Below are 26187 nucleotides of genomic sequence, written 5' to 3'. Positions count from 1 at the left end.
GTGGGTTACAATACAATGACTAACCTTCTATTATAAAAAATAATGTGATGATTACGTTTGACAACTTTAATTCTCAACTATTTAGTTGTGTCTTGATTTTCTGAATCACATCACATTGTGTGAAGGAAAGTACATTTATTAATTTAGTTTTATAGCTTTGAAATAAATCATGAACTTTGAAGGAAATATGGTTGTATTAATTAATTTATATTAGGTATTAAAAATCATTTACAAAAATTTAAAATCAAATTTAATCAAAACAACATTGGATTTGACTAATTAGGTTAAATAAAATTCTTGAGATGAAAAGTTTAGCTTGGCATGTTGAGACACTTACTACAAGCATAAGTGAGAGTAAGTGGCTTCCTCAAATCAAGATTTGTGTGAAAGATAAAAGCAGTACAGGAAATGTGAACTCGTGTCTTGTGATAGTGATAATGTTTTTTATTAAATATTACCTTCAATATCTTCTTCAAAAAGAATACTATGCTATTTTTTGTCTCTCCTTTAACCATTCATAACGAATCAATCATTATCAATCAATACACATTCAAAGAGAGGGGCCTTCTACAATCATTTGCATTTATACCCAACTAAGAGTTTGATAATGGCTAATTTTTGTGTCTCTAGGTCCCTTCATTTTCGTTTTCTATTATTTAAGATATTTTTTGTTTAAATATAAGAAGTAAGAGATTTCTCATAAAAATTAAAATTGAGTTAGTCATAGATATAACCATAATTAAAATATATTTTTTGTTTTATATATAAATATGCATTTTTCCTTTCCCAAATGTTAATTTTTAATTTAATATATTTAGTAATTGAAATTTTATTTTAAAACATTAAATTGAATGTGAATAGAGGGAATTGTTAATTTACACACTAGAACTTATCTTTTCACATTATCAATTGCTATAATTAAAATATCATAGTCCTCTCATTGGGTTTCTTTGATTTGTGATGTCTTCTATCTTACCTCACTATGATGCACATTTAATATATCTATTTTTTTCAAAAGATGGGGACTCTAGCTCCTCAAAACTCTTGTTTATTTTGTTTCCTAATGTTTATTTCATGGCTCTCAACATTCCAATTAAAAAAATGAAACCACTACAATGACAAGCATTGACAAAATTCCAAGAAGACATGAAAAATATTCAATGCATTTTAATATATGAAATGAGATTTCTAGATCCCAAACAACTACTAAAAATTGACATTTGTTCACTACAAATGAACGTGTATCACTTTGCAATAGAAAAATATTTGAAACATCTAAATGTCCCTACTGCACTTTGTATGACAATCAATGCACATCGTAGGCTTAAGGAATCCTCTTACGGTGACCAACTACCCATAGAGGTCTTATTATATCAATTTCAACATGTAATGCTTATGAAAAACCATCTCTTAGAAGCATTTTGGAGAAAAGTTTAAATGATTTATGTTTCCAATGTTTGAATTCATATTTACCAAAGCATATCCAACTTTTTGAATTCATATCTACCAAAGCATATCCAACTTTAATTAAGCAATAGCAATTACAATCATAGTATTTGACAAAAAGTCAACTTCCATTATGTTTTGATGAATTTTTATGCATGTTTATACCTTGTTATGAGGCTCTTCTTTTCTCATGTCTAGGTATGACACTGGAAAAGGTCATTGAATCAAGAATTACACCAACTGCCATTTTATTTAGAGTTTCGAAAGCCTTTTCAATACATCAATTATATGCATATCTTGTAGTAATAATATTCCATGAGACCACATTTCTCTTGGGGATATTATCATTTGTCGCATTATGAAAAATATCTTGGGCAATATCTTTGAGAATTTAGCCAAGATACAACCAAGGAAAGATATCCTTGGTAATATCTTTGAGAATTCAATCACTTTAAAAAATTGTAAAAGATTCCATGCAACATTATTAGAAATAAAGAAGAATAGCTTCTTGCACTTGATCTCACACAAAGCTCATCTACGTTAAGATACTCGTATAACAACTTTTAAAGTACTACAGTTTAATTTTCATCCTTCCTTCAAGTCAATCTTGTTTTCCATATCAAGTATTCAATCACTTTCTTATCAAGTATTCCATTACTTTCTTCTAAACATTGACACTTGTTGATCACAAAGATGATACAAAGAAGAATTACTACATAGCGCATGCTTGTGAAATTCCCTATTTAATTACTACAATTTAATTTTTTTCAATCATTGAATTTTTATTTTTATTTTGCGTTCTCAAGTATTCAATCGTTTATCTTCTATAGAATGTCACCTGTTGATCACAAAGAGGGTACAAAGAAGAATTATATTTACATATAGATCTATTTTTTTCGGCTTTGGACATGTAATTCAATGCCATGATTTCTTATGATGACATACATAAAATACAAATTCTACTATTGTAAATTGAATTCCTCCATAAAGACAATGGTTGTGCATATGATACACTTCTATAATGCAACAATTTCATACACCGTCACACCGTCACTTTTATGTGGTTCTTTCTATTATACAAAGTTGCACATTTATACTTTAAAATACAAAACCTATCGGTGTACTCCTTGCACCTCCTTTTAGGTGCAAGTGCTAGTGTTTATTTCATATAACAAAGGAGAATACCGAAAACAAGCACATTCCTCATATACCATTTCAAACACAAAGTAATTAGAAATTACTTCTATTGGATCATATTGTAAAGAAGATTCAAACAAAAAAAACATGTTGCATTAGATCAAAACATCATAAAAACTAAGTGTATAGTGTGTGTGGCTGCAAGAGTCATCCGATTCATCCCCTTCCGAGAGGCTAACCCCCTCTACCTCAACCACACTCTCATCCTGTCAATCCTGCATCCACTTAGACACTCGCAATAAACAAAAAGTCAGTAATCCACATAATATGATTAAATATTAAATATTAAACATACTCACGAATGACATAAGATGAATCATATAGCAAAATCACATAAGGAGAAATGAAGTACGACATCAAATATCATATATCTATTAATGATCCATCTTCATAAGCAAATTAAATTTCGAAACTTAACAATTTAGTTCAATTATCTCTTAATTGCTGACAAAACAAAAAGGAGTTGCCCGGACACACTCTGACTCGATCACCACATAAGCATCTAATAAGCAAGTCGACGAACGAGAGTGACATTTCTCTAAGACATTAGAGCCCTGTTCATGTTCTGATTAAGCACCGCTGTTCATGTTAAGTACGTGGTTTGAATGAAATTTCTGACCTCTAATCAAATTTGGATACATATTTTCCAGCACAAGTACAAATTGCAGTATGCCATAAGACACAACTATGAACATGGACCGGCGGAAACAAAATTAAATAACACATATATTGATTACTTGGTTTATATGTAATTTGTTGTTGGACACGCAATTGCAATCAGCAGTTGGTGGGATTCACTTTCCCAATATTTATTCATTTCAAACTTTTCATATACAGATTCACTTTCCCATTATTTGAAGAATCCGATACAAGTCAATTCCTTCAAAAAGCAATATTCTCATGATCAATGACTGAAATCGAGAAAAAAATCTAAACTTTAAAGGGATCTGAACTCTATCATGACCTCCTCGCTGACGTAATGCGTATCTACAGATTCAGATAACTGAATGATTTTGAATTTCAACTAACTACGTAATACAGGGCAACATGCATCTTAGAAAACAGAAGAGAGGTTGCTGACTGCTGAGGCGTCTTCAACTTTTTCTGACATTTTAGCATTTCCAAAGTGTCTGCTCATGCTGCGTCGAATTGGAGGGAAGCAAAGCATGCTTTCAAGTTTCACTATATTTCTTTAGTGGCCGTGACAAAATTAGCTACTACTCGCACTTTCTGTCATTCCTGACATTTTGCCTTCAAAGTTGAAAGCTAAATGCATCAGCGTCAGCGATGAGAAAATCCCAATTGGCTTGGGCTATAAGTATGTGTTTGGGGAGGGAAGAAGGGAGAAAAATTAAAGTTTCGATCTTGTGTGGAAGAAGATGGCCGTTTCGCTGGATTTGGAAGGCTGTCTGGATCAAACATGGACGAGTGAAGACAATGCTCTGTCCAGATCATTCAGTAACCGCAGAAGCAGTGGGGTGGAGAATGATGAAGAAGCTCTCAAATGGGCTGCTCTTGAAAAACTCCCTACTTATGACCGCCTCAGGAAGTCTGTTCTCAGTGAAGTTGTTGCAACTGGGAGTTTCAAATACGAGAATGTTGATGTCACAAAGCTCTCTAGTGAAACGCGGAGGAAGTTCATTCAGAGAGTTCTGCAGGTTGCTGAAGTCGACAACGAGCGGTTTCTTTCCAAATTCAGGAAAAGACTAGAGAGGTAAAAAGAAAAACTCAATTTTTTATTCAGTGGTTATTTTCAAAACAAAACAGGGTGCTGATAATTAAAATGGGCGTAATTACAGAGTGGGGATTGAGTTGCCAACTATAGAAGTTCGGTTCGATCACTTGACTGTTGATGCAGACGTACATGTTGGAAGCAGAGCTGTTCCTACTCTTGTCAATTTTACTGCAAACTTGGTTGAGGTAAATTGCAAGCCTCTTCCAGTTTCTTGATGGTATTCTGATAAAAGAAAGAACGGACCATGGATATTTCATATTTATAGCTTGAGCGCTCATTTACCTCTTAAAACAGTGTTTTGGTGAAGAAACTGCACTCCTAAAAGATAAATAAGACAAAAAATGGCCATATTGATAAGCTGCTGATTTTATTTTACAAATTTAAGAATTGGAAGATATATATGAGAAACTGTGAAAACTGACAAACAAGGAGAAAATAGCAGATGGAGGAAATGGGCTGTGATAATTTTTCTGAATATATTGTGGTAGTTCAAAATGAAAATGCTTTCTATTTGAAGGGGAGCTAGAAGAGTCACAATTAAAGCAGCATAAACATAAATTGTGGTAGTTCAAAATGAAAATGCTTTCTATTTGAAGGGGAGCTAGAAGAGTCACAATTAAAGCAGCATAAACATAACTCTTTTAGCAATCGTACCAAATGTAGCTATCTTGAATTTTAAATTTAACTTCACAATATTAAAATTGAATCTGAGGGGCTTTCAATTTTAGCGCATTCTAACAAATGTTGTTCTGCAGGGGTTTCTCAACTCCCTGCACATATTGCCGTCAAAGAGGACAACTCTTACTATCCTTCATGACGTAAGTGGCATCATTAAGCCTTCACGGTAAGTCTGTTCTATCGTATCTGAATATGAAGATGTCCAAAATATGTAAATGGAGAACTGCGGGTTTATATGGTCTTATAATTAACCTTTCATTGAACTATTCAGGATGATGCTTCTTCTTGGTCCACCTGGAGCTGGGAAGACTTCGTTACTAACAGCTTTGGCTGGAGAACCTGACCGCAATCTCAGGGTAGTTTGAAGTTCTATATATTTTATACTACCCAGAGACAGTATTTGTTGTTTAGAAAACCCAAGCTTGTTCACGTCTGTCGAAATGTTAGACACATTTGTTCTCATTGTTTGGTCACGGCCCTAAGTTGATATTATTGATTAGAACAAATTATATCTTATAGTATGTTTGTCATATGATTACTTGCATTTTCACAGATTTCCGGAAATGTGACCTACAATGGAAAACTGTTGAAAGAATTTGTGCCACAAAGAACTTCTGCTTACATTAGCCAGCAAGACTTGCACTATGCGGAAATGACTGTAAGGGAAACACTGGATTTCTCTGGCCAATGTCAAGGTGTTGGGTCAAGATATGGTGAGTTTTTTTGTGTATGCATTACTGATACGGACAATGATACTGCAATGTTTACTCAATTTTGTGATCATACTGATACTGATATTTGTGTTGCTTACAGACCTGTTGCAAGAAATTTCAAAACGTGAGAAGCAAGCAGGTATCAAACCAGATCCAGATGTTGACGTCTATTTGAAGGTAAGTACTTCATTCAAAGGATGGTTTTCTACAAAAAATTCCTCAATGAAATATTTTCTTTATGATTTCTGCCACCTATTCCTCACTGAGCTGCACTATGTTCACAGGAAACAGCAATTGAAGGCCAGAAGACCACTCTTATCACAGACTATGTGTTGAAGGTTGGTTTTCAGAAATTCAGAGCTTACAGGTGCAAATTCTTCATAGATTTTGAATGGTGAGATTATTCACCTAAATTACTGCATCCTTGTGTGTTCTAGGTTCTGGGACTGGACATTTGTGCTGACATAAAAATAGGAAATCAAATGCTCCGTGGAGTCTCTGGAGGTCAAAAGAAAAGAGTCACAACAGGTGTGATATCCAAGATAAGTTCTTTGATGGTAAAGTTGAAGCAATTTAATTTGAATTCATATTAATGAAATATACAAAAATTGTGATTGTTATTGAATATTTCTTGCAGGGGAAATGCTAGTTGGTCATCCAAAAGCTCTTTTTATGATGAAATTTCTACAGGATTGGACAGTGCTACAACTTTTCAAATAATCAAGTGTCTGCTGCAAATTGTCCACGTCCTTGATGGCACGATGTTGATAGCTCTTCTGCAACCTGCTCCTGAGACATACGAACTATTTGATGACATTCTTTTATTGTCTGAAGGACAAATTGTGTATCAAGGACCTCGGGAGCACGTGCTGGAATTTTTTGAGTCCATGGGTTTCAAGTGCCCAGATAGAAAAGGAGTTGCAGATTTCTTGCAGGAAGTAGGTTTTCTAATCAATCATGTAGGACTTGGTGATATTTAGGTGGCAACTTTAAAGCATAAAGATTTACTTAATTTGCACACATGATATGGTACTTGTATGTCGATTGATTGGCAAGTTCAAATTTGCTACTAACCTTGATCACGAGATCAGAATCCAGTAGCACAAAACTCGAACATAATATGGATAGCTATATCCTTGTGGAATTTCAAGTGGGGTTTCCTAGTAGCCTTACCCACCTTACCATTATTCTAGCTCGAGTGGACCTTGTACTTCATTCTCAATACTGCAGCTTTTACCCTTTTAGATAAGTTTTTTCTATTATATGTCAATTATTAAATCTGTTTTTGTGTTTGACTGCTTGAATTTGACAGGTGACCTCAAGAAAGGACCAAGAGCAATATTGGATGGATAGAAGTCAGCCATATCAATACATACCTGCCAAGGAATTTGCAGAGGCTTTTCACTCATTTCATGTAGGCAAGTGTCTCGCAGAAGAGTTATCACATTCATATGACAAAACAATGAACCATCCTGCAGCTCTTACATCTACCAGATATGGTGTTAGTAGAATGAACATGCTCAAAGCTTGCTTCTCTAGAGAAGTACTGCTTATGAAGAGAAACTCTTTTGTCTACATATTTAAAATAGGACAGGTGAGTCACTTGGATCCCAAATTTGGAGAGCTCAAGCATTCCTTTTATTTATCTTATCAGAGAAAGAAGAATGAATCCTGACAAATAGATAATACAGATTGCAGTTATTGGGGCAATCACAATGACGCTATTTTTGCGCACGGAAATGCACCAGCAGAATATTACAGATGGAAATCTATATATGGGAGCTATGTTCTTCGGTATAATCCTTATGATGGATAATGGACTTCCAGAATTGTCAATGACAGTTGGCCGCCTTCCAGTTTTCTACAAGCAAAGAGACCTCCTATTTTATCCAGCTTGGGCTTATGCATTACCAGCATGGACAGTGAAGATCCCACTATCGTTTCTAGAAGCATTGATTTGGGTTTCTGTTACATACTATGTTATTGGCTTTGCACCAGAAGCTGAGAGGTAACTCTAAAACTCTGTATCTTTTCTCATATGCAATCTTGGATGCATAAAAGTCATGCTGAACTACACTCACAAGAGGTTTAATAGTTCTTTGTGAATAGTACTGTTTCATAGATGTGAGAGAAATAATAAGAAATATAATGATTTTAATCTCAAGTATTATACATCACTTGCTGTATTCATAATACTGTATTGAAGTGATTCTTTTCAACACCAACATTCCATCTATAGTTAAGAGATGGACAGAATAATTAGCTCTTCAAATTACTTTACCTAAACAATACTAAACTAGGGCCTCCTTAATTTAAACAAAGCACTTAGTAATGATCTTCATGATAATTTCAAGAACTGTATAGAACAAAAACTGGTCTACTGTTGTAACAGATAATTTGGAAGCTCACAATGTATTATTTGCAGCTCAATTCTACCTATTATTTACCAAGTTCAACGATGCTTACTTATTTGCTAGAAGTTGAGTTTAGAAAATGTTAGACATTGAAAAAAATAGATTCATGCTGTGTAGCTCGTGCTTATGATGCTCTGTACTTTGCTAACCAGTCAAGTTCGTATGTTAGACATTGAAAAAAATAGATTCATGCTGTGTAGCTCGTGCTTATGATGCTCTGTACTTTGCTAACCAGTCAAGTTCGTATCCCCCACAACAGCCGGTCTTGGATTTTGTAAATATTTCATTTTAATTTCCTTTTAGTTATGCAATTAGAAACATGTCAGATTAGCAAAGAGAGTTTTTTTGAACTTCTCATTCTATATAGAAGTGCGCACAAACATGGCTCGGTTTGTTAGGTAGAGGTGAATTCAATCTTGACAGTTAATAGTTTCTTCCTACAAATCACCATCTGCTAAATCTTATCAATACATATTTGGGCCTTGAACTCTGAAGTGTCCTAGTTTTTCTCATTGCAATGCTTCTTCCATGCAGATGGCAACTAGCATTTTGATGCAAGCTCGTTTTATTCTGTTGTCTCTGAGCATTTTAATGTCATTTGAGAAAACAATTTTACTTTTTTCCCCCAAAATTAACTTGTTGGAACCTGTCAGCTAAAAGATCTTTGTTCCACAAACTGGCAAGGTAGATGAGTGTTGATTTTTGTTAATTACAAAACCCTCAACAAACCACTACAAGAACTATTCACTCCATTCTCCTTGAACAACAATAGACCAAAGTCTCCACAAAGATTGTTTGTGTTGTTATGTCGTCAAATTCGCACACAGCTTGCTGATGTTTGATAAACATCTTTCAAAGCTAACCATGTTGATGATATTTCAGTTATAGTGCTAGCTCAAAAGATCGTATAACATGTTCAGGAAGCCGTCCTTAAATTTCTTTGGGGCATTAAAATGGGTGTGGGGAGTATTTAGTGGGTATTGGAGGGGAGTGACAAAACAAGAGTTTGGGACAATATTTTCTGAAACTAGGAGGATTCTTTAGTATGCCACGGATGCATGTGCTATGATTAAGTGAAGCCCGCATTCAAGAAGCGAGCCACCAAAGGTAGAAGACCTCTACGATCACTACTCAACATCTTTACTTACTAAAATATTATATATTAGATGCATTACTCATGTTGTTTGTATACAAATAAACCAATGGTCATCAAACAGTTAACCTTCTTGGACTATGCCCTTTAAGATGAGATGTTAAATCTTAACTAGTTTTGTCCATGAATTGATGCTGCTTAAATAGGCACATTCCTTTGTCTATGGGGAACATTTAAAGTAGATGGTATTTTCACTCATTTGGTTAGGAATTTCCCTGAACTAAAAATAGCCCATTTTATCATTGTTCAAGGATTTCTTCATCTTTTTTTGCTTCATATCTTTTTTATTGACCTATTAATGAAAACCTCCGTAACCGCATTTGTCCCCAGCTGCCCGGTTTTAGGTCTTGGTCTACACGGGTCCGGATTCGCATCCGGGTTCATTGCAGGTCTGAGCAGGGTCCTTATTTCAGACTGTGGGTTTGCCCAAGTCCATGCTAGAGCGAACCCAGTGAATCCATAGTGAACCTATGACGAACTTGGGAAGACCCTAGGCAGTAGGGTCCAAAATGTGAAATAAAACTACTTTAAAGAGTGTATTTTTAATATTTCTTCTATGCAACCCTAAAAGGAACCTAATAAAAATAATTTCACTCATCTAATCTATCATGTTGAGGAAGAAGAGGATGATATAGCAGCATCTGGAACTAGTGGAACCAGATTGGGTTCCAATGATGAGGATCTAGATATAGTTGCAGCCAGGGATGAAGCCATTGATCCCTTATTTTTTGATGACCCGTTCCTTGAAGGGCATTTGATATTATGATCATTGATAAACTAAACACTTGCCATTTCTCATTATGTTTCAAACTTTATTATTTGATGAACTATTCTATGTTTTGCAATTTAGTCATTCATTGTATGACTCTCTTTACAATCATGAAGATAGATTCATGAGCGAGTATTTAATGTTTATCATTGACATTTGGCATTGATCAATAATCAAGCAACATATATTCATACTGTAAAATGACTTAGTTTTGCAATTATGCACGTTTCTCTAATTGTTTTATATAGATAATGCATACATACATACATACATACCATACATGCATGCATACACTCACGAACCCAAATTGGAATTTTTTTTTCTGCCCAAACCCACAAACCCAAACTCGCACCCATCACTGAATCCAAATTGGCAACTTAGATGAAAAATGATAAATGAAATAACTACATTTTATCAATTATCTTATCTAATTAAGCTATACGCACAAATATTTATGGAACTTCCATCAAAACTATAACAACAATCACAATGATATGCAAATAGCCAAAGGTAGCCAAAGGTAGTTCTTAGAGATCCCTTCTTTTGTTTGCAGATTTTTTAGGCAGATACTTCTCTACTTTATGCTCCACCAAATGGCACTGGGACTTTTCAAGCTCGTAGCATCACTGAGTCGGAATATGATCATATCACAAACATTTGGTTCATTTGCTGTAATTCTTGTGTTTGTTCTTGGAGGATTTGTGATTTCTCGAGGTATAGTATACACTTTACAGGATCGCACACATGCGGTTGTTAAATTGAAGAAAGTGACTTGTGGCAGTCTTGAAATTTTAAACTACAATAAATATGATTGATTTCATCATGTTTCTAACAGAGAATGTACCCAAATGGTGGATTTGGGCATATTGGTGCTCCCCATTGTCTTACAGCCAAAATGCCCTTGCTGTAAATGAATTTTTGGCCCCCAGATGGAATAAAGTAAGTGAGAGAATTCCTGGATTAATCATCAAAGGCTAGCAAGCATTGGAAACCAACTTAATTTCATTTGAATTCACGGCATGCAGTCGAAGTAGAAGTACTCATATTTTGTAATTATTCCATCTAAATATTTCACTTGTATGCAGCCCAGTACTAGTACCTCAAACGATACATTGGGGAACTCAATAATAGAAGCTCGTGGTTTATTTGCTGAAGCTAAATTTTATTGGATCGGTATAGGAGCACTGATTGGGTTCTGTTTGATGTTTAATATTCTATTTACCTTAGCTTTGACCTACCTCAATCGTAAGTCTGTGATGTTATTTAAAGGTTAAATGCACTATCATTTTTTCAGTTATTCTTTATTTTCACGGTGAGATTGGAGATTAATAGAAGTTAGACCCTCTGTATTTACAGCTTATGGAAAATCACAGGGTGTACTATCTGAAAATGAGATTGAAAAGAAACATGCAAGCAGAACTGGAGAATGTGGGCATGGAAGGAAACCTATGTCTGTAGATGCATCTGGAAAACATTCCAGAGGTATGTCTGAATCTACTTCTGAAGCATTTTTACCGCTTGTGAATGTCCAAATCCACTCCTCAAAACTGAACTTACTTGTTTTTACCAAGGACATAAACATGTATGAAGCAAGTTAACCAATGATTAACCGAGAGATTATTTCAAATCCTTTTGCTGTTTGTGGATGTCCAAATTTACTCCTCAAAGCTGAACTCCAAGTATAGAAACACAAAGTTTAGAACGCTATGTAGTGATAACTTGAGATTTTGTGAGATGTATTTACTGCTTGTGAATGTGGGGTTCTACCACAATAGAAACAATGCCATGTCTCAGATAAGGACTGAAATAAGTTTCAATTTACAATGATACCGTTTACCATCTATTGTATATATTGCATTAGGAAATAACTATTATCTTGAATGTAAATATAAATTTTCTCTGTATCTTGAGTAGGACATACAACAACAGAAAATTAGTCAGAGCTTTGAAAGTGTTTTGAACTGCACCCGAAAGTATTCTATTGCTCGAAAAGTAAATTGAAGAGATGAACTGAAAAGATGAGATGCTATAGAGAAAACTTTCTAACATGCTCAAATGAAAAGCTAACGTGCCACATTTGTTGAAGTTCCAAAACTAAAAGGCTAGCACTGTTCATTCACAGATTGTAATAATTTTGTCAGGCCATGCATGCTCTCTAGAGAGAAGAGAAAGTTTGAACTCTGAGTTCCACTCTTCCCATGATAGAGAGCTCTCTGATTTCCAAGCTTCGGTACCTCACAAGAAAGGAATGGTCCTTCCTTTCCAGCCACTGTCAATGGCTTTTGAAAATATCGACTACAATGTTGACATGCCAGAGGTTGGTGCAGTTAGATATGTTTTCTTTGTGCTATTTATTTGGCAATTGTTTAACATGCTTAGCTTCTCTCAAAATAGGAAGTCTGGAGCTAACAGCAACTTCTTTTCAGGAAATGAAAAATGAAGGGATGGATCAAAAAAAGTTGCAACTCCTTTTCAACATTAGTGGATCTTTCAGGCCAGGGGTGCTTACAGCCTTGGTTGGAGTTAGTGGAGCTGGAAAAACCACATTGATGGATGTCTTGGCTGGGAGGAAAACGGGAGGCTACTTAGAAGGAAGTATAAGCATCTCTGGATACCCAAAGAAACGAGAAACATTTGCTCGCATCTCAGGGTACTGTGAACAAAATGACATCCACTCCCCGAATGTCACTGTCTATGAATCACTTATGTACTCTGCATGGCTTCGTCTACCACAGGATGTTGATGAGAGAACTAGAATGGTGGGATCTCAAGTTCCTCTCTTTACATACAATAATTTGGATAGCCAGTCTTTCCTTTGAATGAAACTAAGTAGCTGGTATTTTTGGTAATTTTTTTCTCAATGACTACAGATGTTTGTGCAAGAAGTGATGGAACTTGTTGAGCTTACTCCTCTGAGGGATGCTGTAGTTGGGCTTCCTGGGTTGACAGGTCTTTCTACAGAGCAGAGAAAAAGGCTTACTATTGCTGTAGAACTTGTTGCTAACCCTTCCATAATCTTCATGGATGAACCAACTTCGGGATTAGATGCCCGTGCTGCAGCTACAGTAATGCGAACTGTACGTAACACAGTGGATACTGGTCGCACCGTTGTCTGTACCATCCACCAACCCAGCATTGATATCTTTGAATCTTTTGATGAGGTAAATTCAACTATTTTCATAATTCAGACACACCATAAATAACATGTCATATTGGATCCAGTAAACTTCATATTGCTTCCAAAAGGGGAACTGGAGTGCAAATGCCAGAAATAAGGCAGGTCTATTAATGCTAAAGTTTCACTTCTTTGTCTTGCTGAACTGCAGCTGCTATTTCTTAAAAGGGGCGGCCAAGTGATCTATGCAGGACCATTGGGTCAGCATTCTAATAAACTTACTGAATATTTTGAGGTATATTTAGCCTTTTTACTCACTTGGTAGTTTACAGCTACTGATTAATACATCGTGCATGCCATTGTCAACATATAGCAGAAAGTTGTAATGTTGCTTGTTTCTTGTGTCATTGATTAGTCTGTGGAAGGTGTATCACCAATTACAGAAGGATACAATCCAGCAACATGGGTGCTGGAAGTCAGCGCCATATCTGTTGAACAAAGTCTTGGCATAGATTTTGCTGATATCTACACAAAATCTTCACTTTATGAGTAAGTACTTAATGATTGGCCTTTTCTCGATGAAAAACTATAGTCATCCTTATTTCACTTGAGAACTTTTTAGAGAATGGAAACGTCATGCCTTTGCTTAAGTAATTTTTGTTTGTCAGATGGAATCAACAACTAATTAAAGAATTAAGCACCCCTACTCCAGGCTCAAAGGATCTTAATTTTCCAACACAATATGCACAGCCCTTCCCCGTTCAATGCATGGCATGCCTTTGGAAGCAATATAGGTCATACTGGCGTAATCCACACTATGTTGTTGTTCGCTTTTTCTTCAGCACAATGTTTGCCCTGCTCTTCGGGAGCATCTTTTGGGACCTTGGGAAAAAGAGGTTAGACGCTCTTTTAACTGTCACAATAGTCTAGATGCCGCAATATGCACTTGCAGCCAGCAGATTTGATTTTTAGGTCTTTGCTGTCATTTATCAGAGCTTTTTCTGCAAAACTATAGATAGTTCAACTCAGCTGTCTCCTATCGTACTGACAATTTTTTTTTTGAACATATTCACTTTGTTTTGCAGAGGCAATCAACAAGATTTATTCAATATTTTGGGAGCAATGTATTGCTCTGTAGTTTTTATTGGAGTAACCAATGCAAGTAGTGTAATGCCTGTGGTTGATGTGGAACGAACTGTCTTCTACAGAGAAAGAGCGGCTGGAATGTACTCAGCATTTCATTATGCTTTTGGACAGGTATTTTATATCCTGCTGTCATCTTGGCAAATGATAGTCAACCATGCAACCTTGGATTAATCAGACAATCCTTTTGTTATTCATGTATGCAGGTGGCAATTGAGGTTCCTAATGTTCTCGTTCAGTCTATAGTTTATGTACTTGTGGTCTATTCCATGATCGCATTTGAGTGGACAGCAGTCAAGTTTTTCTGGTTCCTCTTTTTCACGAATTTCGCTTTTCTTTACTACACCTTCATGGGAATGATGACAGTTGCAATTACTCCAAATTTTCATGTTGCGGCAGTCATTATACCTGCATTTACTTTTACATGGAACCTCTTTTCTGGCTTCATCATTCCCCGACCTGTAAGTCCATGTTAAAACATTTTCGTTGAGGCAAATTGTATATATTATTTCTCTTCAGATAAACTTGAAAAGGTATGGAGCAAATCATGATGATTAGTAACACATTTAAATCTGTTTTCCTTGAACCAGAAAATGCCTGTGTGGTGGAGATGGTACAACTGGGCGACACCCGTTTCCTGGACGCTCTATGGTTTGGTCGCATCACAGCTTGGTGATGTGGATACAGAAATGGAGACATCAGACGGAAAAGTGGCGGTTTCTGAATTCATAAGGAACTATTTTGGGATGAGACATGACTTTCTGGGAGTAGTTGCCTTGGTGATTGTTTGCATCCCTATTGGCCTGGCTATTATATTTGGTCTGGCTATCAAAAAGCTCAATTTCCAGAAAAGATAGGCACTCCATGGGAGCCTTTTTTTTTAAAAATGTTTGGTCTGCTCTTTAAAATAAGAAGATAGGTGTTTCAGGCGATAGGTGTTTTAGGTGTTGGTGTTTGAAAACTACTAGGTTGCTAAGGACCCAATATCAAGATTGAGAAGATAAAAAGAGTCTAAGGGTAGCTATTTGTTATATTCAACTGGAAAAATCTTCAGATTTGGACCACTTCAACAGAATTATAGAGATTGTCTACTATTTTGGCTCTGCAGGACCAAGGCAAGTGCACCTTAAGGATGGAATGACTGGATATTTGATACTTTCTTCAAAATTCTCTCCTTGATATTCTTTTCTTCAAATCCATCTCCTATAGCAGAAATGGTCACAATTCTTCTTGGATTTGCAAGTAATTCTTGATTACAGTAGCTAACTATAACTCACAGAAAACTATTGCAAATAAGTGCTAACAAACTTGTTTCTTCATAAAGAAAAGTAAAAGTTGATTTGATTTAAATTTATGCTTTGTGCAACCATATGAATTTTTCAATATGCCTCTAAATTGATGATCAATGTCTTATCCATTGCTATACAGAGTCTAACCAACAAAACTTGATCTATTTAATTGCCTTACAATTAAATCATTAATAGTTAACCCTAAACCTCATTCTTATGAATATTCCTTTCAAATGATTGGACACCCTATCAATTTATTGAAGTATTTACTTAATTCTTTGAATTGAAGGCAACAACAAACTGATATACAACATATCCATGTTGCATTAAATTGTATGACCTTGCTCATTCAATCTCAAGACAACCAATATATAAAAATGGAGACAAAATTTAGAGACACAAATATGATAGAACTTTCCTATGCATTAATCTTCCTTGAAAACAATACATTTACTAGTATAACTCAATAATAACTCAGAATATGACAGAATGTCATTCAAGATTCACAAGTATTCCTGGATTGCAAACAATTGAATGCCACATATAACATTGACACAAAAGCTAATTGGACCGACTACAAAATAGCATAACACTAAAAATTACATAGATTTCAAATCTCAACTCCACATCTTGGGAATCCTTTTATTAGAAGGATTGCAATAAGCTTCAAATGAGAGGACACATGTCAAAATTCTATTGGAAGCAAGATACAAAGATATTTTACTTTGGTACATTACAAACATTCTTTATACTTGGATCAAAAATTGGATGCAGTTACAAAACTGACAAGTGGCATTTTATGCAGGTGTCTTTGATAAAATTATGTTAGTCTTCAACTTCCTGTCGCTTTCCTTGCCTTTTCTTTCTTCCTTATGCCTTTAACTCCATCCTCACTACATCTTTATGTCATACTAGTCACTGTCATCGGATGGTAGGGCCTTGATATCTACAATGACTTCCCATATAGCAATATTTGTATCTACATCCGACCATGTGGCATTTCTAACTACATCTAACTCTTCAAGGCATTTGTTCCACTTTGCATCTGTTATTGCCTTAACCTATGCAGTTACTTTTGACATCTTTGTTTCTAGCCTGTAGAGCATGTCAATCAAATCATACACTACACCTACACCTACCTCATCATTGCAGTAAGCTAAAAATGTGGGATGATTTAGAATATTTTCAAAAGAGGATCACCATTCTACCTAGTCCTTAACCTTTCCATTACTATCCAAAATTGTGGACACAAAACTGTGTGTTCCTGTAGCAATTGTCTTCATCTTATTCTAGATTAGTTGCATTTTTCCACCAAAGAAACTATTAGGATCCTTTACCTTATTTATCATTTTTCTAGTATTTATAATCAATACCTTTGGCAGATCTTTCTTTTGAGCCAATAGAGGTACAAGACTATCAAAGAAAGGAGTATAAGGACCCCATGTAGTGAAATGAGGAGACAAATAGGGCAACTATTTCTGGACATCTGTACTTTGCTACCTGCAACATGATATAATTGCTATGCACATTTTGATAAACAAGTTTGAGTGCATTTATCTTATGAATCAACAAGTTCTTTATTGTTCTGATTGCTATCTCCTTGCCTAATTCCATATCCTCCTCATTAATTTATATTGCTTGGCCTAATGCTTCCCCTGTTTTAGGTATTTGGCCTTTAGTTTGCACACCTTTGTCATGAATTTTCGTAGTTGTTCTAACAATGTTCTTTAATGTTGCTACTTCATTTTCTAGCTTGAGTGCCTTCTACTCCAAGACATATGTCTTTTTCATTTCTTCCTCATACCTCCTCCCGGTTCTAATGTACCTCTCATAAGCTCCCTCCAACTATATTTGAAGAGTATCCATCTTGTTCTTACCCAATAGAGCCACTGAAGTGTGCATTCCATAAATTTGATCACTGGAGGTGGAGTGTACATTCCAAAAGATAACTTTCCCTCTAGGGGATTCCTTGATTTCCATTAAAGCTGGCTTCTGGTCCTCCAAATCTAAACTCCATATTGTCATTGTCTAGGCATCAATGTTATATCCAGAGCCTCTTAGCTCATAGAGCTTATTTTCATCTTCAAATGAGATAGACTTATCTTATTTTCTCATTTGATTTAACAAAAAGGTGAACTAATATCTCATCTTGGGAAAATAATCATGCCACTTCTTCTGACTAGGTCTCTTGCTTGTTCCACAATAAGGGTTTCACTGGCATGATCATATTCTTGTAGCTTCTGAACTAGCTCAACACCTACCTCATTAGAATTACCTAGTTTCATTTGCAAGGACAATTCATTTTGTTTTAATTTAAATAAGAAGCTTTTAAATTATTCAGTTTTGATGAAGTTGTCATCACTCATGAACTCAGTTGCTTCTATGATTTTGTAATCAATCATCTAGGCTTGCAATTGCAGCTTCTTGGCCCTTTGTTCATCCTCAGATGCTTAAGATACAAAATATCTCTTATTGCCCCTTGGCAGAATTTGTAGGGCTTTTTGCTAAGCCTTCTGTAAAACTTCTACCATCTTTTGTCTCTTATTTTTTTGCTCTGCCCATTTTGAGCTCTCAGGCTAATCCTCATCATCATTAGCGACCTCAACAACTATGTCTTCATCAAAATAATTAGGATCAACCTTCTTTTTGATTGCATCAAGGACTTCTGTTGCTATCTCATCAAAATTGTCTACACACTTATCCAATTTTGACTAGTAGTCTTCCTTAGGATAGAATCCCTTCAAGGATGGGTCAGCTTTTTTTATTTTCTATTCAAAACTAACAATATCCCTATACTTAATCATTCTCTCTCTATAGACATCCTTATTTAACCTATCAAAAATGGCTTTCTCTTCCCACATAGGTTTTGTAGGGGTTAAGTTATATCCTCTCATGCTCTTTAAGGCATGTCTAACTATATTGCAAGGATCATATGTTCGGGCTGGTCCACTTGGCAACTTATAGCCTCTCAGATAGGCATGAGTTTCCTCAATGGCATTCTTTCCTATCTCAAAGTCTCCTACTTTGGTAAATCTACATAGAAATGTTCCCTTTGTAACAGCCTTTCCCAAATATTCTATGTTCAATGAAATCAGTTGACATAACACTTCTACAAACCCTAGTCTCCTAGGGACATATTTGGGCAGGATGTGGGGTGGCTGAGGGCCTCCAAAAATCTTGATAATAGTATACTCCTCAAACAAAAGGACACTTCCCCAGTCATGAGTTAATTCTTTACCTGCATCAAAACACATTTTAGGTTTAACAACATTTCTAACACTCATAGGTATTCTTTCATTAGCTAATCCTATCATTTTTAACACAGGATGCACAAAATCATTATAGAAAGAAATACCATGGAATATGAGTAGAACATTTGCCGTACCCTAGTCCACCTTTTCACTGGTAGTCTTTCTCCCCATTCTTGTGCAGACTTGAAGAAACTTTGATCAAATGCATCATTGTTTTTGAACAAGATTAAATGCATGATCGTTGAATAATGAGGAAATATGAAATTCTCCAATTGTCCTTGTTGAGCAGTAGTGACCTCCTCATGGATCTTGTCAATGATATATGCCACATAGTCAGACCCAACCACAGTACTACAACTCCTAACAGGGTTGGAATCTCCTAACAGGGACTCCTATATACTAAATTCTTTTATAGACTCCTAATAGGGTCCATCCTCTAACAAGGAACATTTATATTAGTACATCATCTAGTGGGTATCATCCCCACTAGGGTTTTCCCTTGGTCAGGGTTTCCCTAGTTAACAAAATATGGTGTTATAAGTTTTCTTTATGCATGGTTATTATTACTGTTCAACATCACTTGTTTACTTTCTTATGCATGGTTCAAAGTAATAAGTAATATACAGTTAGTGACAAAAGTTTATAGAATATTGATTCACCCACCCCCACTCTTAGCATTCCCTATTTCTAATAGAATGCCCCAAGGGGACACTATGTCATGGCCCTGAATATTGAAGACTCCAACATGCACTTTCAATTATAGGAAGAGCTCACTACCCAAACCAATAACTTAACTTTAAGTTCCTCAAATACAAATGTATAGATGTTGTAACTTCTTCTTGATTGATCTCTGACCTCAGCTCGATTTTGGATCAAAAAATCAAGTTGTCAAAAACTTCGCATATAATGCTTCACAAAAAGTTTACATATTACTTTTCACATCACAATGCACATCACTTACACTTGCACTCTTAATCTCGCAAGATATCTTTTGTATAAATACCATGCCTTTTCACAAATTGTTGCTAGGTTGGCTAAGACCATAATATACTTTTTCAACTTAGAGTAAACATCTAGGATGTCGGCCCTAATTGGTCAAGTAATTATTTTGTAAACAAAATAGATCCTTTACCTTTAATTCCATTGTTTTGTTCACTAGTAAATCATGAATATCTCTTTTCCATATTGCTCGTAATGATGTTCGAGGTTACACACATCATCATCAATATGTATACTATTTCCATCTGACCTCTTTGTCATAGATAACATCATATAAACAAGTTTTACATCAAAACAATACAATGTTGTAAACCTGTTTCATACTTAGACAATTTTTTGAGTACTAGAAGCTAAGTATCTTTATTTTTGAGGTTTTCCACAATATGTACATCATGTTTTGTCATTAATGACAACAATTGCATCACTGCATATAGCCAATTGTCAACACATTCATGGTTCCATTTGAACCTAGGACCTTATTCATGCCAAAAATAGTATTTTGGAAATACCTCTGGAAAAATTCAAGGGGCTTCATTTTCTCTATTTCCTTCTTCTTTGGAATCTCTCCCTTTTCTTTATGGGATTGAGGGATATGCCTTGTCATTGCCCTACCCATATAAAAGTTCTTATGTTTCTTGAAATTTTTAGTTAGGTCATCAATGTCAATGGCCAATGACATTGGGCCTCCCAAATCAAACACCTCTATAAATGCCTTTTTGTCTAGAGATAAGAAAATGCTTTTGTCTCTGATATGAAATGACTTGCTTACTGGATTGTAGCATTTGATTAGAGCCTTCACCAAGTCAACATCCACAAATACTTCTGGCGTGACCAATTTGTCCAAGTTTCTAACCCAAGGTTTGCAAATTAGAACCTTCTATGTTTTGTTCATATAAAAGAACCATAACAATTCATATCCATTTCTGTCTGGAACTTTTGCATCTCTACAAAATGCATATGAATCCCTAAAAGCATGATCATTTGTAGCTTGTCCATTAGTAGAATCGGGTAGAATTTGTATCCATTTGTCAATGAATGAGCTAGGGCTTTTTGTTGGTGAAGTTGATTCTTCAATTATTGCTTGTGCAATCAACTCCCCTTCCTTATGAGCTATCTCTTCAAACAATTCAGTCAACTTTGTATATTATATGCTAAAAAATCATCGAAAATCACTTTGCAACTCAAAATTAACTCAGAAAACTCAAACAATTATGAAACTGGTAAAGGAAATCTTTATGCCCTTCATAATTTATTTGTTTCTGCAACAAGAGAGTGGCATTAATGGCATTTAAATCAACACACTTCAAAACCTATCAATTCTCAAAAAGGCTGGCAAAATCTACACTTTTTTTGTAATTTGTACTTCCAACTCATGCTCTTATTATTGAGCTTAGACATGGCCGTTAAAACTACTTTTATGCTTTATAACTTACAGTTGCAACGATGTGAAGACCACCTACCACTCCTTCACCACGATTTATGCTCTTTTCTTATTTTTGGCTACAACCATGTAGAAAAGGTTATCTTTTGTTGTTTCACAACCTTGCATCTTATTCCTTAACTGGTGTTTTTGGCTTGTGAGGCTGTGGTTTCCTTTGTTTGCACCTTCATAACTTCATTTCATTTTACCCCTCTTACCGTTGCAATCTAACGATGAGCTTTTTATTCACCATTTCACATTTTCTCCACACTTTAGCACTTGACATCTTTCTTGCCAAAAATGATGTGATGCTTCATATATTTACCTTTTTTCTCCTTCATAGCTACCAGTCATGAAGCTTACTTTAACCGTGTGATGTTGTGCTAGCTATTTTCTTTGATTGTTAATTCATCTTGCAACATCACAACTCAATGCTCTATCTTTGAAAGCTTACGAAATTGCGATCAACAGTTCTTTGCCACTTTGCGACTTAAGATATTAATAGTAGATGAAACCATGTGAAGATGTTGTTATTACCTTTCACTACAACACTTTGGTTATTTACAAGCTTGCAACTTCATTTTTTTACCTTAGCTTTTGACCTACGAAGATGCGATTGTTGTTTTGTTTGACCATTACCTCTTTTTGCAACTTCGTAGCAAAGACCTTAACTATGACTGGGAACCTTGCAAGCTTGCACTAACATTTAACTATCCTGAGCCCATTTTGCAAGTTCGCAACTTCAACATTGTAAATGTAGCTAAACCTTGTGACATTGCGATCTAAAGCATTCTCTACTTCACATCTTTTACCTTGAGTCAATCACAAACTCAAGCGATCTTGTGATCTGTTAAAACTTTTACTACTGATCACTTAATCGCTCCATCACAACTTAAAATGTTCCTTTTCTTCAAACCCTTGCAAAAGAGTGATGGGCATTTATCTTGATTGTTGGATATCTTTCATGGTTTCACAACTTATTATATTTGCTTCATGGTTTAGCCTTGCGAACATGCAATAACCCTTTAACTTAATTATTTTCACCTTATCACTACTTTGTGACTTAGATTCCTAACTTAGTAGGTGACCTTCTGATGACGCGATCTTTAGCTTTGACAGCCTCACTACCTTAACTCGAGTTTTCTCTTAACCACTTGTGAGCATGTGCTAGTCTTAACTCTTGACCATTGTTGCCTCTTCACATCCTCGCAAATTTTTCTTCACAGTTTATCTAACTGCCTTCTATGTAGCAATGACTTCAACTTTAATTGCTATTTATGTCCACTGCAACCTGGCAACTATGAACTTTGATAGGTCATTTAACCCAACAATGTTGTGATAACATTTTTGCTATGTGTTTTTCTTTCTTCGCAACATTGCAACTTAATTACCTTTAAGTCTTTAATGACTTGCAATCATGCACTTTTCACCATTTCGCTCCTTCGCATCTCTAACATGAGTCTTACCAGTAATCACTGCAAAGCCATGCTAAGCTGAGAATAGACCATTTTGCCTCCTCGCAACCTTCAACATGGTTAGCGAAGAAAACAGAGCAATGTTGTGATTAAGGAGATTTCACAACATCAAAACTTAAAAGATATAAAGGCTATGAAGTATAAAGTGACATTAGCTCCAAAACTTAGGGATATAAAGATGTAAGAAAGAAATTTTCACATATCCCTAATTTAAAAGTACAAGTCAATTTTTGAATGAAATTCAATAGACATAAGACAAGACTTCTCCCTAGGGTTTTTATGAGGGTTTACACAATTTTTAGAAACCCTAGGCACATGACAAAACACAATTCCACCTTTTTTTCACAAGTTTTGACAAAAAAATTAGGTAGGTAAAAATTCAAACCATTAGTGGCTCTGTCTAGGGATGATGGATAACTTGTATCCATAAAAGAATGCAAAATTTCTAGCAGAAGGAGACCACAAACTTTAAACTCGTGACAACTTTTGAGAGCACACTTGACTAATCAAGGGAAACAAATAGAACTCACAAGAAAACATTGTACAAGGACAAACAAACTATACAAGGATTTACAAATATTTACAAAATATAAACAAGACCCTAACTATTGTTCACGAAAAACAAGTATTTTAAGAAAAATACCTTTTCAAGAATTGTCCATGAAATGGCAGCTTAAGAATATCACCAAATAGTTCTCTTATGAAATAGGAATCTTCACCTTTACTACCATTGATTTGATAAGGGCCAAGCTAGATTGGGTCAAATTTACCATGCTTTCCCTTGTCTTCCAGTCTAGCATTCCATAGTAACAATCTTCAGGTTGAAATTCCATGTCTGATGCTTTTTTGTCATAGAAATACTTCATTTGTGCTTGGAATCTTGCATTTTGTGCAGATGCATCCCTCCTTGTTTTATCCAACTATAAGATATCATCCATTCTTATTTGCATATCATCAACAATATCTTCATCACAAACCTGGATGAACTTATACATTTTATTTAGATTGTTATGAGGCAATCTTGCCTAGATCCCATACACTAAGTCAAAATGAGCACAACCAATTACTTTTTTCACTGTAACACTATCTTCCCATAATGCCAGAGGCAACTTGGAATTCTAGGCTTTCTTATTTTCTCCTAAAATCCTTTTGATAATCTTGAGTAAACTTTTATTGTTGGAATCAACCTGACCATTTCCCCAAGGATGGTAAGGTGATGATGTAGATCCAATGATGCCATATTTTTTGCAAATTTTTTTGAATTCATCTGATCTAAAGCACATAGCATTGTCAGCGACGATTTTCTCTGGGCATTCAAATTTGATAATAATGGTATTCAATATGAAATTGATTACTAGTTTGCTTGTTGCATTCCTGGTAGGAATTGCTTCTACCCATTTTGTAGAATAATCAGTGGCAACAAGAATCCAAGAATGCCCTCCACTGGATTTATTTGAGATTTCACTAATAAAATTAATGCCCCACTATTGAAAAGGTGCTTGTACCTCCACTAGCTTCAATGGTAGATTTCCATAAAATTTCAACTTTCCACTAAATCTCTGACATGCATCACATTTCTTTACTAGCTTTTGTGCATCTTTGAACAATGTAGGCCACTCGAAGCTAGGCCTAAGGATTTTGGGGGTTGTTTTTTTTTCCCATGTAATGACCCCCACACACTCCTTCATGCATGTCACTCAAGATCTTCTTTGACTCTTTTGCATTTACACATTTTAGAAGAACACTTTCCATGTCTCTCTACCATAGCTGACCTTTAACAATAATATATCTGATGGCTTGTAACTTTAGAGATCTCCTCTAATTTTCAATCAATCTTGATAGAACATTCATATGTTGTAAGTAAAGATTACACCTTTGTACCAATCAGAAGTATCCATATCACACAAATCACTTCTATGATCATCATTGATTTGATTAATTTGGTTTGCTTCAAGGTTAGTCTCTGCCATCAGTTTAGCAAGGCCATGACCTCTAACCAACTTGGTAATTTGGATATCAATATTAAATTCTTGGATCCTATTGATCCATCTATATCTTCTCCCTAAAACTTCTTGCTATGTGAAGATGTATTTCACTACAGCACTTGGAACAAATGCAATTACAGTGGCTCCCATTAAGTAACATATAAATGCCTTTACATCTTTTATCAATGCATATGCTTATTTTTCATTTATATCATACTTAAGTTCAGCAGCTTGCAAAGACTTGCTGAAAAATGCAATGGGCTGCTCAAATCCATCTTCATCCTTTTGCAATAAGACATCAACGACTGTCTGAAAAGAGGCAAAAGAGAAAATATGCATAGGCTTGGAATAGTTAGGAGCTCTTAAAATAGAGGCATTCTTGATGGCTTGTTTTATCCTTTGTTTTATCTTATGAAAAGCCATATTTGATTCTTCATCCCACTTGATCTCTAAACCCTACTTTAGCATTTTGGAAACAAGCCTACTCACTTCAACAAAGTTAGTGACAAATCTTCTGACAAAATTTATTTTCCCAAAGAAAGATTGGATACCCTTTACATTCTTTGGCTTCTAAATCTTATCTATGGCCTCCACTCTTTCAGGGTCTATTCTGACTCCTTTTCCAACTAAGTGCCCCAATAGCTTACCTTCAGTAACAACAATTGCACATTTTCTAGGATTCAAAGATATTTCAAATTTTAAAGCTCTAATGGATACCTTTTCTAGGTGCATATAATGATCCTTCTCCTCTTTTGAGTAAGTTGTCAAATCATCTTGGTATACTACTAGAAATTTGTCAATAATATCTTTGAAGGCTACATCCATAGCTCTTTGAAAGGTACCACTAATATTTATTAAACCAAATGGCATTCTACTATATACATAGGTTCTCGAGGGTGTAGTAAATATAGTCTTATACTATTCTGACTCTTTCACAACCACCTAGTTATAGCCCAAGAACCCATCCATCATGGACATGAGTTCTATTTTAGTTACTCTCAGTAACATTGCCTCCATGTTTAGTAAGCCATAATTATCTTTCAATGAAGATGTGTTTAATTTTTTGAAATTAACACATAACCTTATATCTCCATTCATCTTCCTAACAAGAACCAAATTACACACCCAAGATGAATGTTTGATAGGCTTGATAATTCCAACATCTCTGAGTTTCATCAACTCTTCCTGTATCTTGTGTGCAAGAGTAGAATTGATTGGTCTTTTCTTCTATCTGAAAGGCTTTGCACCATCCTTCAAAGGAACTTCATGCTGAAATAAATCCCCTTTGTAATCTTTCAAGTCATCATTAGACAAGAAAATACATGTTTGTACTTTATTAATAAAACAATCAATTCTTGACTAATGTTAGTGGCTAATTTCTAACCATTGTATACCTTCTTAGGTG

At 35.3% G+C, this 26187-nt stretch overlaps 2 protein-coding genes and 1 pseudogene across 3 annotated transcripts; 2 read left to right on the top strand and 1 right to left on the bottom strand.

Moving 5' to 3' along the window:
• Positions 1-3781, bottom strand: part of LOC149552220 (DNA (cytosine-5)-methyltransferase DRM2 pseudogene) — a 33420-nt pseudogene extending 29639 nt beyond the window's left edge.
• Positions 3782-4004: 223 nt separating this feature from the next.
• LOC149552218 (ABC transporter G family member 35-like) lies at positions 4005-15670 on the top strand. Of its 2 annotated transcripts, XM_089787737.1 has the most exons (24): positions 4005-4357; positions 4443-4563; positions 5134-5222; positions 5328-5412; positions 5610-5769; positions 5870-5946; positions 6054-6107; positions 6207-6297; positions 6407-6707; positions 7082-7363; positions 7461-7777; positions 10659-10819; positions 10941-11044; positions 11191-11350; positions 11462-11587; positions 12247-12422; positions 12532-12864; positions 12976-13266; positions 13432-13515; positions 13636-13769; positions 13889-14116; positions 14306-14477; positions 14570-14824; positions 14954-15670. In XM_089787737.1, exons 9-24 carry the CDS (start codon positions 6531-6533, stop codon positions 15218-15220), a joined length of 3267 nt encoding a protein of 1088 aa, XP_089643863.1. In that variant the 5' UTR covers positions 4005-4357; positions 4443-4563; positions 5134-5222; positions 5328-5412; positions 5610-5769; positions 5870-5946; positions 6054-6107; positions 6207-6297; positions 6407-6530; the 3' UTR covers positions 15221-15670. The 2 variants fall into 2 exon arrangements, with proteins under 2 accessions (XP_089643863.1, XP_089643864.1); XM_089787738.1 differs by lacking the exon at positions 11462-11587 and having other exon boundaries at positions 11191-11374; positions 12265-12422.
• LOC149552219 (ABC transporter G family member 37-like) lies at positions 4023-6489 on the top strand. Its single transcript, XM_089790188.1, has 9 exons — positions 4023-4357; positions 4443-4563; positions 5134-5222; positions 5328-5412; positions 5610-5769; positions 5870-5946; positions 6054-6107; positions 6207-6297; positions 6407-6489. Exons 1-9 carry the CDS (start codon positions 4023-4025, stop codon positions 6487-6489), a joined length of 1095 nt encoding a protein of 364 aa, XP_089646314.1.
• Positions 15671-26187: the final 10517 nt, after the last annotated feature.

The sequence above is a fragment of the Cupressus sempervirens genome, chromosome 6, assembly GCF_028749045.1.
Source record: "Cupressus sempervirens isolate cs-2001-9-10 chromosome 6, ASM2874904v1, whole genome shotgun sequence".
Classification (NCBI taxonomy): Eukaryota; Viridiplantae; Streptophyta; class Pinopsida; order Cupressales; family Cupressaceae; genus Cupressus; species Cupressus sempervirens.
The sequence above is the reverse complement of the archived record's forward strand: the minus strand, read 5'-3'. Positions and strand labels throughout refer to the sequence as shown.

Excerpts from the sequence above, each read along its gene's own strand:
- LOC149552219 (XM_089790188.1), top strand. The coding sequence starts at position 4,023 with ATGGCCGTTTCGCTGGATTTGGAAGGCTGTCTGGATCAAACATGGACG. Across the intron at positions 4,564-5,133 it reads TTACTGCAAACTTGGTTGAG|GGGTTTCTCAACTCCCTGCA; the intron begins GTAAATTGCAAG and ends GTTGTTCTGCAG. Across the intron at positions 6,298-6,406 it reads AAAGAAAAGAGTCACAACAG|GGGAAATGCTAGTTGGTCAT; the intron begins GTGTGATATCCA and ends TATTTCTTGCAG.
- LOC149552218 (XM_089787737.1), top strand. The coding sequence starts at position 6,531 with ATGTTGATAGCTCTTCTGCAACCTGCTCCTGAGACATACGAACTATTT. Across the intron at positions 12,423-12,531 it reads ACAATGTTGACATGCCAGAG|GAAATGAAAAATGAAGGGAT; the intron begins GTTGGTGCAGTT and ends ACTTCTTTTCAG. Across the intron at positions 14,117-14,305 it reads TGGGACCTTGGGAAAAAGAG|AGGCAATCAACAAGATTTAT; the intron begins GTTAGACGCTCT and ends TTTGTTTTGCAG.